Here is a 15,974-nt window from a genome sequence, read left to right on the forward strand (position 1 = left end):
TGTCTGTGTAACACAGAGCAGAGCAGAAACTGTAGGATGTGCAAGTTTCTGAAGGGTCTATGTCCGTTTGACTTGCTTTTCTGCCTAGACGGGGTTGGCATGGAACCCCAGTGAGGCCTGCATAACCAGAACACTGCACTGTGGTCCATTTACTAGAAAGGGGGCAGAGAAAGCTCACCCTGTGCACTTGACCCTGAGACCACAACACTAGCCCATCTGCTATGTCTCCAACCAGACAACTTTCGGCAAATCACTTAAGCTCTTTAGGCTGCCATTTCTGCATCTGTAAAACACCATGCTTCTCCAGGTGAGTCCAAGCTAAGATGCTTCCAGGTCTAATGCTATGATTTGAAGCAATGGCATTCAAGTGCCGGGTCTGGCTGGTCTCTGATTCCTGAGGCTAAACTCTGAATATGAGCAACAGTTTAAGAATTCAGGCTTATTATCTGAGCTTCTGCTCCCTTTGTGCTTTGAATTTTGACTTACCCGCTGCTTATCTGGGTCCACAAAGCGGATCCCAAAATAGTCTTTCTCAAGTAGGTTCAGGTGGTGGCAAAGAAGGTCAAACAGGTACTGGCCTTTGGCATCTCTCTGCAAAAAAAAGCAAGCTCCATTGAGAAATGAGTGGTCTTCTTCAGCGTGACTTTGTCTTTATAGTCATTAAAAACTGTTTATAGCTGTTGCATATAGAGATGAAGAGGGCACATGTCCATAACTGTGTCCTAAATCAGACATTCTCTGGAATTCTGAGGCTTTTAGCACTTGGAAGGAGCCCAACGACCCTCCCTGCCAATAAGATGTCAAAGAATTTGGCATAGAGTCAGCTAAGCCCAGTTCCAATATCTAATGCACAAATCTTTCTTAAACTGGTAGGAACAAGCAACTTCAGCTTGGAATACAGCAGGAATGATACCAAATCCAGCAGGCTCTGCCTCTAAAGGCTATCTTGAATTCATCCACTTTTCTTCATCTCCATAGGTCAAGCCACCACTATCTCCCAAATGGACCACTGCCAGTCTCTAAGGGATTCTCTGCTTCCACTATTTCCTTGCTCAGTGTATTTTCCACATAGAAATCACAATTTACATAAAATGTCTTTTTGTGTAAATTAAATAAGTAATAAGTAACACAGGCACATTGTACTCTATTCAAACGTACAAAAGAACATAGTATACTATGAAGACTTATTCTCCCTTCCATTTTAGTCTCCCTGAGTCCCAGTTACTAACCCCAGAAGCAATTTACTACCAGCTTTTTGTGTAACTTTTATGTAAAATTTTCTACATAGGCAAACCTATACACATTGACATCTCCTCTTTAAAATAAAATTTCACACTATTTTTTGCAGTGCTGAGGATTGGACCCAGGGCTTCACATATGCTAAGCACGAGATCTACCACTGAGTTATGTCCCTAGCCTCTCTTTGCAGCATATTATTATTATTATTATTATTATTATTATCATCATCTATGTTGGTACTGGGGATTGGACTCAGGGGCACTTAATCACTGAACTACACCCCCAGTCCTTTTTAAAAAATTTTGTTTTGCTCTTCAGAGATCTGCTTGGGTATCTAGGATGACTGGAAGGAGAATGACTTGCAGGGACCTGTCAGAACATCTGTAAAGCATCCATCTCTTGGCCTGTCCCCAGTGGCCTCTGAAGTTCAGGGTCAGATGACGATTAAAATTTGTTTTGAGTATCTTAGGGTCTTGCTAAGTTATTGAGGCTGTCCTGGGACTTGTGATCTTCCTGCCTCAGCCTCCTCAGTCACTGGGATTACAGGCATATGCCATTGTGCCTGGCTGCAGCACATTTTTATATTCTATTCTGTTTTTTTTTTTTTTTCTTCCACTTAGGATATCTTGCAAATCCTTCTATAGCAGGGAATACTAATATGTCTCAGAGTTTATCCAGTTCCACACTGATGGAATTTGTTTCTAGTTTATTACAAACAATGTGATAGTAAACATTCAGTGATCTTTAATTACACTCCTCACTTCTTCTTCACACTGCCATTGTCTTTCCATTGCTCTCAGAATAAATAAAGTCCTACCTCTGGTTATGACCTGTAATGCCCTATATAGCCCAGCTTCTGCCTTCTTTCTGAGCTCATCCCAAATCATTCTCCTCACTGCACCCTGGCTGTGGCCTGTTCCTGAATACACCAAGGCTTTTTTGCCCCCCACTGCCTGGAATGCTCTTCCTGTAGCTCTTCTTAGCCACTCTTATCCTTATGGTCTCAGTTCAAAAGCCCATTCTGCAGAGAGGTCTTCCTCTAAAGAATGGGGCCTCTCTAGCTTTCCATCTCATTATTCTGTTTATGATCTTCATCCACTTTTAACAATCTGTAATTACCTCTTTGACTTGTTTACTTATTTGTAGTCTGCTCCTTTTTTTTTTTTAATATTTTTTTAGATGTTGATAGACCTTTATTTTATTCATTTATTTATATGCGGTACTGAGAATTGAACCCTGTGCCTCGCACATGCTAGGCAAGTGCTCTACCACTGAGCCACAAGCCCAGACCCATCTGCTCCTTTTGAGACTGTAATTTTCTTGAAGATGGGGGTCTTCCCCAGAACAGCGCAGGGTCTGGTAGAAGGCAGGTAGGTCTGCAATAGTTATTTGTTGAATAAATTATTGAGAGAATAGCAGGTAGAAGTTTGGCTAAAAGGTTTGATAAAATGTTAAGATGTTAAGTTGTTTATAACCCATAACTTCTACTTCCGAGACCTGCCTGATTATCTAGGATGACTGGAAGGAGAATGACTTGCAGGAAACTGTCAGAACATCTGAAGGTCTACAAAGCATCGATCTCTTGGCCTGTCCCCAGTGGCCTCTGCAGTTCGACTCAGATGACCATCTCTGGTCTGTCCATGTCTAACTTTGTATACAAATTGAGGTTGTTTTATAAGATCCAAAGATCTCATCTGTGCCAAGGTGAGACCTGTACCTATACCAAGGTGTTGGCACAGAAGGACCTGTCCCTACTCTAAGAAACAGGTCTTAAAAACATGCTTGTTCATGGAAGATTTATACCTCACTTCTGCCTCTTCTGCTGGTTCACCCTACACCATTGAAGAAGAACTAGGGCAGGATATCAAACCTCTCACAAATATCTTAAGAAGCTTATCCTTGCAGGGATGGAATGATGAGTGGTGGACACTCAGAGGAGGAGGGACCATGTGGACACTCAGAGGAGGAGAGGCCCCTCTCTCTCCTCTTCTGCTGGCCTCACACTCCCTCTCCTTGTGTGTGTGTGTGTGTTACCAGGGATTGAACCAGGGACGCTTAACTACAGAGCCACAACCCTATCCTTTTTTTGTTTTTGTGGTGCTGGGGATTGAACCCAGGACCTTGTGCTTGCACTCTACCAACTGAGCTATATCCCCAGCCCCTGACCCTTTTTAATATTTATTTGGAGACAGGGTCTTGCTAAGTCCTGAGGCTGGCTTTGAACTTGTGATCCTCCTGCCTCAGCCTCCCAAGTAGCTGGGATTACAGGCATGTACCACACCCAGCTCCCTTCTCTACTTCTGAAGTAGTGGTCCCATTCCCACACTCTTTGGCTTCCAACCAGAAAGAGTTACTCTCAGGGCAGAGATTAGGAATCATATCAGGACTCCTGGGTGGTGGGTCACAAACTGGGTCTTTCAAAGGACTCCATCAGCAATCTTCTCTTTGGGCAGGGCCTAACCACTTCCTCACTGATGCCTCAGAGTTTAAACTCATGTTTAAGGTTCTCTGGGAGTAGAGGAAATATGTTCAACTCTATCCCACACAGCACATCCTACACTATTATCTCTTTCAGAAAAACGGAAATGGAATTGTACAAAATGCATATTGTGATTATTTTCCTCTACAAATTTTACTTTGCACCAAGCTGGCTACTACATTTGGGATCAGTTAGTATGAATTTTAATGGCTGAAGGAGCTTGCTTCCATACATACAGCAACCATATTATAGGAGCTTGGGAAATAGCCATGGGGAAACTGCTTCTGTCATGGAAATCACAAGGACTTTTAATAAGAACCCTGCCTTCCACAAAAACAACTCATTCTCATGGGCTGGCAGCTGAGATGTACTTGTAAGGCTCTCAGCTGCATGAATTAGGGAACAAGAAACTGTCCCATTTCATATTCCCTGTAGCTATAAAAATGATCTTCCTCTGGTTATCTCTCAGCATCTGGTGGGTTTCCCTGGTGTGCTCCCCACCATTAAGTCATAGTTCCCTCAGATTCCCATTTGCCTGTGGTAGATACATGGCTATGAGGCTGTTGCCACAGACTCATGGAAAGAAGCATCTTTCACCAGGGATAGGACTAGGTGAAAGGAGTGGAGAGAGAGGTAGAACAGATCTCCTCCTGGAAGCAGACCTCCATGAAGTTTAAATTTCCAGCAGATACTATAAGCTCATGGCCCACAAATGACGGAGGCAGAAGATGGGAAGCAAACTGTGGATTAACAAGCTTTCCTTTATTCTGCAGCGAAGTCAATCAATCAGGCACAGGAGGACTCATTTTCTGGGTATGGAGATGGCCCCAGGGTTACAGAAGGAAACTGGGTTTTATAGTTTCATTGGAGACTGTGGATGTGCAGTTTGGACAGTCAGGGACCTAGTTGTGCAGGTTAAAATTTTAACTCAGGAAGACAGTTGTAAAAAGTTTGAAACTTACTGTCACTGGGAAAAGCTCACAACTCAGTGTTCACTGCTTATCTTCCTTCCTCTGGGACCCATTGTTACCTAAAGCATTATTTGCTTTTCTCCTTCCAGGACTCATCTGCAATGGGGAAGGGTAAAAGTCCAGGGTCAAGCATTTCAGTATTTGCCTCCTTCCTTCAAGATGCACTGGGTTTGGGAAGGAGTAAATGTTTGCTTTTGGTGGAGATGCTGGGGATGAACCTGTTAAGTGATGAAAGTTTCCTTTTTCCCCTCAGGGCCCATTATTATTGGGAAAGGATGTACTAGGAGATTTTAATGTTCAGCTAATTTCTCTCTCTCCTCCCGAGCCACACTGTCCCTCCGTTTTTCTTGGGGAGCTGTCTTGTAGGAACATTATTTTCCATAACCCTTCAGATACAAAGGCGGAATGACTCAGCGCTGTGGAGGCACTTTCCACAACATGCCCCTCCCTTGGGGTACTCAAAGCCTGTAACTGAAGGGGTGGCCTGAGGTGGCCTCTGGGTGGAGTCACTTGCAGTTGGACCATCTACAGCAAGCCATTGGTGTGAATAATTTTAGGAATTCTAGGACTTCCTGACCTCAGGAGTCCCCTTACACTTATAAATGCCAGTTGTGTTCTAGGATACCCTCTCCACAGTCTCCTATCCCTAAGTCTAGGGGTTTCTGGAATATTCTGTGCAGTTAGTCTTCTCTTTTGGTGGGATGGCAAAGCCTAGAGACTTCTATCTTTTCTTCCCTTTGCCTGCAGTTACCCTGGCACTATGGATATACTGCACTGTGTGTGCTGAATGTTGTGCCATTGATTATACTGCAGAAACAGCCATTCTTGCTGACAGGTGATTACTGTTTAGTCACAAAGTCAGAGCTCCACTCCTGAGAAAGTTTATCTTTAGGACAAGTAAGCTGAGGCGGAGCACCCAAATCCTTATCCTCCAGCTAAACCTCAGAGGTCGTTCTCCTCCCAAGACATTACTAGGTCAAAATAACTTATATTAAGTACTCACTTAAAAATAAATTTGAATTTTATGAACCACAACAATACCTACACATATTCAAAAATATCAGGGCAGGTAAGAAAATCCATTTATTCTCTCCCCATGGTGCACAGAATAATCCATGAAGCTCTTAGAATCATTCTGCAACTGAGGCTGGTAGAATTTCTATTCTTGCTCCTCCCTGGAAAGTGTGATTCTGTTTCTCTATGTTTTGCCTATTCTTTAGTCAAGGGACTGAGGCAGGAAGCAGCAAGCAAGCCTGGGTCAGTGACCTAAACTCTTCAAGGTTAATTGCATTTTCTGCCTCATAATGAGTGCTTTTGAGACAGAGAAGCTTTATTTTAACCCATCATGGATGGAGTCGGCCCTGGCATGGTGCATCCTGATGAGGGTAGCCAGCATGAAGAGAGCCCCACTCATTAAGCTTCACTTTATCCAATCCTATCTACCTGCGAGGCACACATATTTTAATACCAACTAAGTGAGGCTTTGAATGGACAAGAAGGATCACAGCTTCCTTCAGCTTCTGCCACATGCAGTTAAATGGGAACTGACTGAGAAGGCAGAGATAAAGAGGGAAGGATTACAGAAAGTGGGTCCCTGTGAACCAAAAGTACAAGAGTCCAGGGGTTGAAGAAGACCGCACTAATATAAGGGGGCTTGGAGGAGAGGCAGGAGCTGAACAAGTTGCCCTCAGAGGTCTGACAGGGAAGGGATCGGCACTCAGTCTCCATTCCAGATTAAATTTATATTTAAATTTCTTGTAGGCAAAAGGCATTCTTGCCGTCCTCATCAGAGTTCTCTAAGGGCATGTGTGTGCTGATGTCTGCCAGGTTCAGGAGCAGATGCTGTGTAAAAGTTCTTTAATGTTACAGGGGAATGGACACATTAGCTCATCTTCTCAGGGCCCTGGCATGAGTGAGCAGAGCAGAAGGGTGACTGAATTACTGGGGTGGCTCCTACCTCCCCTGCTCCCACCCCACACACAGCCCAGCTATCTGAGGCGGAGGGAGGGTGAGGGGCACAAGTGCTAATAACAGGGCCCAGATTCCCCAACCTCAGCACCTTCCATGCTCATTTACATTTTCTTTGAAGGGAGGGAGCCCCTCTCTGGCTCCTGGCACAGGAGCTAACTTTTCTTGCTTAGTGGTAAACCAACAAAATCTGTCCAGAAGCTGCTGAGGCTGCAGCTAGGAGAACAGCCAGCTCACTCTGGGAGATGGATCAGGAATCTCATTCCAGGGGGAAATACAAAGATGCCCATTTGAAGCCACACCATCTTGTGTTACAGGCTGCCACAAATGCAGTGAGGACACAGCTCAGCCCTGCCCAGGTGTTCTCCTGGGTCCTGTCTCAGAACTCAGCAGTCAGGCTGGGGAGGATGGGGCCCAAGCAGGCAGTTGGTATCCAAACTGTAGCACGAAGAGGCTTCCATGGGGCCAGATGACCATGTGACTCCCAGGGGAGCAGCCAAGAGCAAAGGGTGGGAGAGCAGAATACAGAGGGAAACAGGATCTGTGTTCCTTGGCCATGGTTCTTACCTAACCCTTAATAAATGCAAGAGCTTCTTTGCCCCAACACCCCCCATTCCACATGCAAATTAAAAGAGCAGGGTCATTTTCATGATGCTGCACTGATGTCTGTAGGGTCACATGCCAGGTGCAATGCTGCAGGGAGCCCTCTTGGAAGTCCTCACTTGGGTCAGAGAACTGGCTTAGATCACTACCACATGGCATGGCACTCAAATGATGTGCACGTGGAGTAGGGAACTCACATTCAACATGGAACATGGAGGTCAATGTGTGCAAGCAAATGTCATGGGAAGGAGGGCTAAGTGTTCTGTCAGCACAGATGGCCCAAAACAGACTCAACAAGGGCAATTAAGACCTTCAGAGCAGAACCTCAAACATGCAGCTGTTACACAGTTTGTAAGAGCAGGGCTAATAAGAGGGCCAGACTTATGGAGATATCAATGATGATCCTTCTAGAGCTACATCATCTCATTCCTATGCGGGTTCCTTATACCTAGTAAAGTTCCTGGAAAAAAAGAAAAGAAAAACAGAGTTGGATCTGAAGAAAAGCAATTTGTCCATCTTTCCCATGGTAAGGCCATTTTTACAAGTAAGGTGACCGACTCAGAAGCATCACCACATCTTGCTATTGATCCAGTAATTTTGAGTTGTGTTTTTCTGGCCGGTGAGAATATCTCAGAGGACTAGTATTATCATATCTGCAGAATTACTGGAAACTCAATCAGGCTTGTTTGGGAAAACAAAACAAAACAAAACTCACTAGTCTGTGTGAAGCTCATATTCATATTCATTCCCTCTCTCTCTCTCTCTCTCTCTCACACACACACACACACACACACACACACACACACACACACACCCCTTCTCACACACCTATGCTTCTCATATAATACTGCTTCAGGTAGCTTTTAAAGAAAGTCCAGAATATCGGGACGAATGAACTTCACCTTGCCCTTAAACCTAAGGACAGTTTGACAACTAATTTTTTTTTTTTTTTTTTTTGCGGGGGTGGCAAAGGACAAATACTATGTTATCTGACAAATCCATGAATTTCTGGGGATGTAGGAAGAGGTCAGGGTGGTCAGGGCTAGGAGAAATATAAGCCCATCTGTTCTCATAACCCCATACCTATTCCCCCAACTTCCTCTTCCTCACAGAAAATTATTGACCAACATCAACATAAATTATAGATTCTGAGTGGACATACCCTATAAATAGAACAGGTTGGGATTTCTGAATCCTAGTACAGTCTCATTTTCAAGTATCCTTCAGGTCACTCATGTTCCCTAGAACTTGAGGTGGAGGTATGGGGAGCAGAGTGGAAGCGCGCTGGAAAGGCAAAGGCCTGAGAACAATGCTAGACTCGAACAAAACCCTGTTCAGTGACTTCTCCATTGTGATCTCAGACCTGTCCTGTAAGCTGTCTGAACATCAGTTTCCTTATCTATAAAACAGGGTTAAACTATACAAAGTAACACGGAGATACCTCAGAAAACTTGGAATGGAACCACAATTTGACCCAGTTATCCCACTCCTAGGTCTATACCCAAAGGACTTAAAATCAGCATACTATGGTGACACAGTCATATCAATGTTTATAGCATCTCAATTCACAATAGCTAAACTATGGAACCAACCTAGATGCCCTTCAACAGATGAATGCATAAAGAAAATGTGGTGCATGTACACAGTGGAATATTGCTCATCCTTAAAGAAGAATGAAAGTATGGCATTTGCCAGTAAATGGACAGAACTGGAGAATATCATGCTAAGTGAAATAAGGCAATCTGAAAGAACCAAAGGTCAAATGTTCTCTCTGATATGTGGGTGCTAATTCATAATATGGAGGGGAGGCTAGGGAAGAACAGAGGTACTTTGGATTAGACAGAGGGGAGTGAAGGGAAAGGAGGGGGCCTGGAGGTAGGAATGATAGTAGAATGAATTGTTATCCTATGAGCATATATGATTACATGACCTGTGTAACTCTGCATCAAGTACAACCAGAACAAGAAGTTACACTCTATTTATGTATGATGTGTCAAAATGTACTCTACTATCATGAATAACTAATTAGAACAAATAACAAAATAAAAATAAAAAATAAAATAGGGTTAATACCACATCTTTAAAAGGATTATTTTTGAGGTCCCAAATAAGAGACACAATGTACATAAGAACTGTGAATTTTTTCTACCAACTTCCCCTGCCTCCTATGACCTCCTCTTCCTTCAGAATGAATGGACTTAAAACTCTATGAGGCTTCAGCAATGAGACTATGCCTTCAAGGTACAGAAGCCTGGATCAGAATGCTGGGGTGGATCCTGGCCAGCTATTCACCTTGCAGTGTCCCCTCCTATAGGAATCTGACACCATTTTGGAAATCTACTCCAAGTGACTCTCAAAGCACAGATCTGCATCTTCTCTTCCCCAAGGCTATTTTTTCCAGACTTGGTCAGAGAAGAGTAGAAAATATCAAATATATACAATCAACCCAAACTCCTTGAGATGCCTGGCAGTTGCTACTCCTGCTAGAGACAAAGGCAGAACCTCTACTATGTTCCTGACATGCTCTCTGAGAAAGAGAAGTTGAATGAGGTTGAGGACCAGATACCATACAATTCCAACACACACTGTACTTTTTAATGCCTTGGTTCTGACTAAATTAAAAAGAAAAAAGTATCTGGCAAAATGTATTTCCATAAATTAATTCAGAGCCTCTTAAAGAATGTAGCAGGTTCTCTCTGTAGTTAAAGCTACAGGAGCTAACTGTAGCATCAACCCCCTGCTTCCACACTCCACATTCCCAGGTGAACGGATGTACAATAGGAAGAGGAAGGGTGAGTAGAGCCCATGGCTCCCTGATCAGAGTCTCAAGTTCCCCACAGCACATCCAGTCACACAAAGCTGCTGCCATCCTATGCTAGGACCAGATGGGTCAGGTCATTCTCCTTGCTTCTCTTGAGAAGGACAGCCAGTGCCTTCCTTGAAAGGCCCTCATCACAGCAGGCAGAACTCAGTTGGGCCCCAGGATTGTATATTCATTCACCTGGGGATGCTCAGGTTACACTACAGTTAGCTCCTGTAGCTTTGACTCTAGAGAGAATCTGTTAAGAGAAAGGGAAGTTCTGAGTTAATTTACTGAAATACATTTTGCCAGGTACTTTTTTCTTTTTATTCTAATCAAAGTTAAAACTTTGAAAGATGCAGTGACTATCGAATCATGTTGTGTTCCATTCTCTATTGTTACTTAATGGAACTGCTCCATATTCAGAACCAGTGGTTCTCAAACTTGAGCCTGCATCAGAATCACTTGGAAGACTAGTTAAAACACAGATCCCCTGCCCCCCACTGAGTATCAGGGCCAGTGGGTCTGGAGTGGAGTCTCAGAATTCTTGTTTCTAACAAATTCCCGGGTGATGCTGGTCTGGAGACCACTGGATTAGATCTACCATTCTCTAGCATCTGTTGGTGACTAGTAGCTCTTGAAGCCAAGACTACAGGGCTAAGGGGAAGAAGTAGATATTTGAACTCTACCACAATCCAACTCCGTCTGCACAATTCTCACTTTCATTTAGCTCCCATGTTTTCCCGTACCAAGGGAAACAACTTCAGAGCATAAGGCTGAGAGTTAAAAGCTATAGAGAAACTCTGCTCCTTCCTGCCAGGTTTTCAAATTCTGCCTTTCATGACAGTTGGCAGCTGCCCAATTCTGGATGCAAGGTTCAAGTCCCCAATTACCATTTATGTTCACTGGCTAACTAGCTCAAAACTCACTGCATGTTCACTATGAATGAGATCACCAGAAAGAAAGCTGGCAGTTATCATCAAAACTAATTCAGAGAAAGAGTCCCCTTCTCACCCTAGTTCTGCTGTCATTGCAGGGAATCTGTTCCAGAACGTTTTCTCTTCTGGTCTCTAAGGTCTGCTTGTCTAGGAGGGGAGGCTGAGGGCTGTCTCAGTCTCTCTGCCTGCTGCTGACTCCTGTCTGCATCTGCATTTCTTTTTTTTTTTTTTTTATTGTAAACAAATGGGATACATGTTGTTTCTCTGTTTGTACATGGCGTAAAGGCATACCATTTGTGTAATCATAAATTTACACAGAGTAATGTTGTTTGATTCATTCTGTTATTTTTTCCCTTCCCCCCACCCCTACCACCCCTCTTTACCCTCTATACAGTACTTCCTTCCTCCATACTTGCCCCCCTCCCTAACCCTAACTCTAACCCTAACAATAACCCCTCCCACCCCCCCATTGTGTGTCATCCTCCACTTATTAGCGATATCATTCGTCCTTTGGCTTTTTGAGATTGGCTTATCTCACTGAGCATGATATTCTCCAATTTCATCCATTTGCCTGCAAATGCCATAATTTTATCATTCTTTATGGCTGAGTAATATTCCATTGTATATATATACCACAGTTTCTTTATCCACTCATCAATTGAAGGGCATCTACGTTGGTTCCACAGTCTGGCTATTGTGAATTGAGCAGCTATGAACATTGATGTGGCTGTATCTCTGTAGTATGCTGATTTTAAGTCCTTTGGGTATAGGCCAAGGAGTGGGATAGCTGGGTCAAATGGAGGGTCCATTCCAAGTTTTCTAAGGAATCTCCACACTGCTTTCCAGAGTGGCTGCGCTAATTTGCAGCCCCACCAGCAATGTATGAGTGTACCTTTCTCCCCACATCCTCGCCAACACCTGTTGTTGCTCGTATTCTTGATAATCGCCATTCTAATTGGGGTGAGATGGAATCTTAGGGTGGTTTTGATTTGCATTTCTCTTATTACTAGAGATGTTGAACATTTTTCCATATGTTTGTTGATTGCTTGTAGATCTTCTTCTGTGAAGTGTCTATTCATTTCCTTAGCCCATTTGTCGACTGGATTATTTGACTTCTTGGAGTAGAGTTTTTTGAGTTCTTTATTGATTCTGGAGATTAGTGCTCTATCTGAAGTATGATTGGCAAAGATATTCTCCCACTCTGTAGGCTCTTTCTTCGCATTGCTGATAGTTTCCTTTGCTGAGAGAAAGCTTTTTAGTTTGAATCTATCCCAGTGGTTGATTCTAGCTTTGATTTCTTGTGCTATGGGAGTCCTGTTGAGGAAGTCTAGTCCTAAGCTGACATGTTGAAGATTTGGACCTACTTTTTCTTCTATAAGATGCAGGGTCTCTGGTCTGATTCTGAGGTCCTTAATCCATTTTGAGTTTAGTTTTGTGCATGGTGAGAGATATGGGTTTAGTTTCATTCTGTTGCATATGGATTTCCAATTCTCCCAGCACCATTTGTTGAAGAGGCTATCTTTTCTCCATTGCATATTTTTGGCACCTTTGTCTAGTATGAGAAAATTGTATTTATTTGGGTTTGTGTCCGTGTCCTCTATTCTGTACCATTGATCTACCTTTCTATTTTGGTACCAATACCATGCCGTTTTTGTTACTATTGCTTTGTAGTAGAGTTGAAGATCTGGTATTGCAATACCCCCTGTTTCACTCTTCCTGCTAAGGATTGCTTTAGCTATTCTGGGTTTCTTATTCTTCCAGATGAATTTCATAATTGCTTGCTCTATTTCTGTAAGGTACGTCATTGGGATTTTAATTGGAATTGCATTGAATTTGTATAGCACTTTAGGTAGTATGGCCATTTTGACAATATTAATTCTTCCTATCCAAGAACATGGAAGATCTTTCCATCTTCTAAGGTGTTCTTTAATTTCTTTCTTTAGTGTTGTATAGTTCTCATTGTAGAGGTCTTTCACCTCTTTTGTGAGATTGATTCCCAAGTATTTTATTTTTTTCGAGGCTATTGTGAATGGGGTAGTTTTCCTAATTTCTCTTTCTGAAGATTCATCACTTATGTATAAAAATGCGTTGGATTTATGGGCATTGATCTTGTAACCTGCTACTTTACTGAATTCACTTATGAGTTCTAAGAGTTTTCTGGTGGAATTTCCAGGTTCCTCTAAATATATAATCATGTCATTAGCGAACAGGGATAGTTTGAGTTCTTCTTTTCCAATTCGTATCCCTTTAATTTCTGTGGTTTGTCTAATTGCTCTGGCCAGAGTCTCAAGAACGATGTTGAATAGAAGTGGTGAAAGAGGGCATCCCTGCCTTGTTCCAGTTTTTAGGGGGAATGCTTTCAGTTTTTCACCATTTAGAATGATATTAGCCATGGGCTTAGCATAAATGGCCTTTACAATGTTAAGGAATGTTCCCACTATCCCTATTTTTTCTAGTGTTTTGAGCATGAAGGGGTGCTGTATTTTATCAAATGCTTTTTCTGCATCTATTGAAATAATCATGTGATTCTTGACTTTAAGTCTATTAATATGGTGAATTATGTTTATTGATTTCCTGATGTTGAACCAACCTTGCATCCCTGGGATGAAACCCACTTGATCATGGTGCACTATCTTTTTAATATGTTTTTGTATGCGATTTGCTAAAATTTTGTTGAGAATTTTTGCATCGATGTTCATTAAGGATATTGGTCTGAAATTTTCTTTCCTTGATGAGTCTCTGTCTGGTTTAGATATCAGTGTGATATTGGCTTCATAGAATGAGTTTGGGAGGGTTCCCTCCTCTTCTATTTCATGGAATACTTTGAGAAGTATTGGAATGAGCTCTTCTTTAAAGGTTTTGTAGAACTCGGCTGAGAACCCATCTGGTCCCGGACTTTTCTTTGTCGGTAGGCTTTTGATGACTTCTTCTATTTCAGTACTTGAAATTGGTCTATTTAAATTGTTTATGTCCTCCTCGTTCAGTTTAGGCAATTCATATGTCTCTAGAAACCTGTTGATGTCTTCGAAATTTTCTATTTTGTTGGAGTATAGATTTTCAAAATAGTTTCTAATTATGTTTTGTATTTCAATCCTGTCTGTTGTGATATTTCCTTGTTCATTCCGAATTTTAGTGATTTGGGTTTTCTCTCGTCTTCTCTTTGTTAGTGTGGCTAAAGGTTTATCAATTTTGTTTAATTTTTCGAAGAACCAACTATTTATTTTGTCAATTTTTTTGTATTGTTGCTTTTGTTTCAATTTCATTGATTTCAGCTCTGAGTTTAACTATTTCCTGTCTTCTACTACTTTTGGTGCTGGTCTGTTCTTCTTTTTCTAAGGCTTTGAGCTGTAGTGTTAGGTCGTTTATTTGTTGAGTTTTACTTCTTTTATTAAATACACTCCATGAAATAAATTTCCCTCTAAGTACTGCTTTCATAGTGTCCCAGAGATTTTGATATGATGTTTCTTTGTTCTCATTTACCTCTAAGAATTTTTTAATTTCCTTCCTAATATCTTTTGTTATCCATTCATCATATAATAGCATATTGTTTAATCTCCAGATGTTGGAATAGTTTCTGTGTTTTACTCTTTCATTTATTTCTAACTTCAATCCATTATGATCTGATAGAATACATGGTAGTGTCTCTATCTTCTTGTATTTGCTAACATTAGCTTTGTGGCATAATATATGGTCTATTTTAGAGAAGGATCCATGTGCTGCTGAGAAGAAAGTGTATTCGCTCTTGGTTGGATGGTATATTCTATAAATGTCCGTTAAATCTAAATTATTGATTGTGTTATTGAGATCTGTGGTTTCTTTGTTCAATTTTTGTCTGGAAGATCTGTCCAGTGGTGAGAGAGGCATGTTAAAATCACCTAGTATTATTGTGTTATGGTGTATTTGGTTTCTGAAATTGAGAAGGATTTGTTTGACATACATGGATGAGCCACTGTTTGGGGCATAGATGTTTATGATTGTTATATCTTGCTGATTTATGCTTCCCTTAAGCAGTATGAAATGACCTTCTTTATCCCTTCTGACTAACTTTGGCTTGAAGTTCACATTATCAGAAATGAGGATGGATACTCCAGCTTTTTTGCTGAGTCCATGTGCATGGTATGTTTTTACCCATCCTTTCACCTTTAGTCTATGGGTATCTTTTTCTATGAGGTGAGTCTCTTGCAGGCAACATATTGTTGGATCTTTCTTTTTAATCCAATCTGCCAGTCTATGTCTTTTGATTGATGAATTCAGTCCATTAACATTCAGGGTTATTATAAAGATATGATTTGGTTTCCCGGTCATTTGGTTCATTTTTTAAATTTTATTTATTTATTTGTTTGACACAACTTGTTTCCTCCTTTATTTGACAATTCCTTTAGGATAATTCCTCCCTTTGCTGATTTGCTTCTTTGTTTTTCATCTCTTCCTCATGGAATATTTTGTTGAGAATGTTCTTTAATGCTGGCTTTCTTTTTGTAAATTCTTTTAGCTTTTGTTTATCATGGAAGGATTTTATTTTATCGTCAAATTTGAAGGTAAGTTTTGCTGGGTATAAGATTCTTGGTTGGCATCCATTTTCTTTCAGGGCTTGAAAAATGTTGTTCCAGGCCCTTCTAGCTTTTAGGGTCTGGATTGAAAAATCTGCTGATATCCGTATTGGTTTCCCCCTGAATGAAATTTGGTTCTTTTCTCTCACAGCCTTTAAAATTCTGTCTTTATTTTGTATGTTAGGTATTTTCATTATAATGTGCCTTGGTGTGGGTCTGTTGTAATTTTGTGTATTTGGAGTCCTATAAGCCTCTTGAATTTGATTTTTCATTTCATTCTTCAGATTTGGGAAATTTTCTGATATTATTTCATTGAATAAATTGTTCATTCCTTTGGCTTGTTTCTCTAGGCCTTCCTCAATCCCAATAATTCTTAAATTTGGCCTTTTCATGATATCCCATAGTTCTTGTAGATTCTGTTCATGA

At 41.4% G+C, this 15,974-nt stretch overlaps 1 protein-coding gene across 8 annotated transcripts in view; it reads right to left on the bottom strand.

Annotated features, from left to right (window-relative positions):
• FRMD5 (FERM domain containing 5) overlaps positions 1-15,974 on the bottom strand; it is a 331,122-nt gene that overhangs the window by 45,786 nt on the left and 269,362 nt on the right. For all 8 annotated transcript variants that reach the window (XR_013761938.1, XM_079127783.1, XM_079127786.1 and 5 more), the window contains exon 2: positions 487-591. Coding sequence is in view for 6 of the 8 variants with exons in the window: in XM_079127783.1 (XP_078983909.1) it covers positions 487-591 (105 nt within the window). In the remaining 2 variants the exon portion in view is untranslated. The remainder of the gene's footprint in view (positions 1-486; positions 592-15,974) is intronic.

This window comes from Sciurus vulgaris (assembly GCF_902686455.1).
Source record: "Sciurus vulgaris genome assembly, chromosome: 2".
NCBI lineage: Eukaryota > Metazoa > Chordata > Mammalia > Rodentia > Sciuridae > Sciurus > Sciurus vulgaris.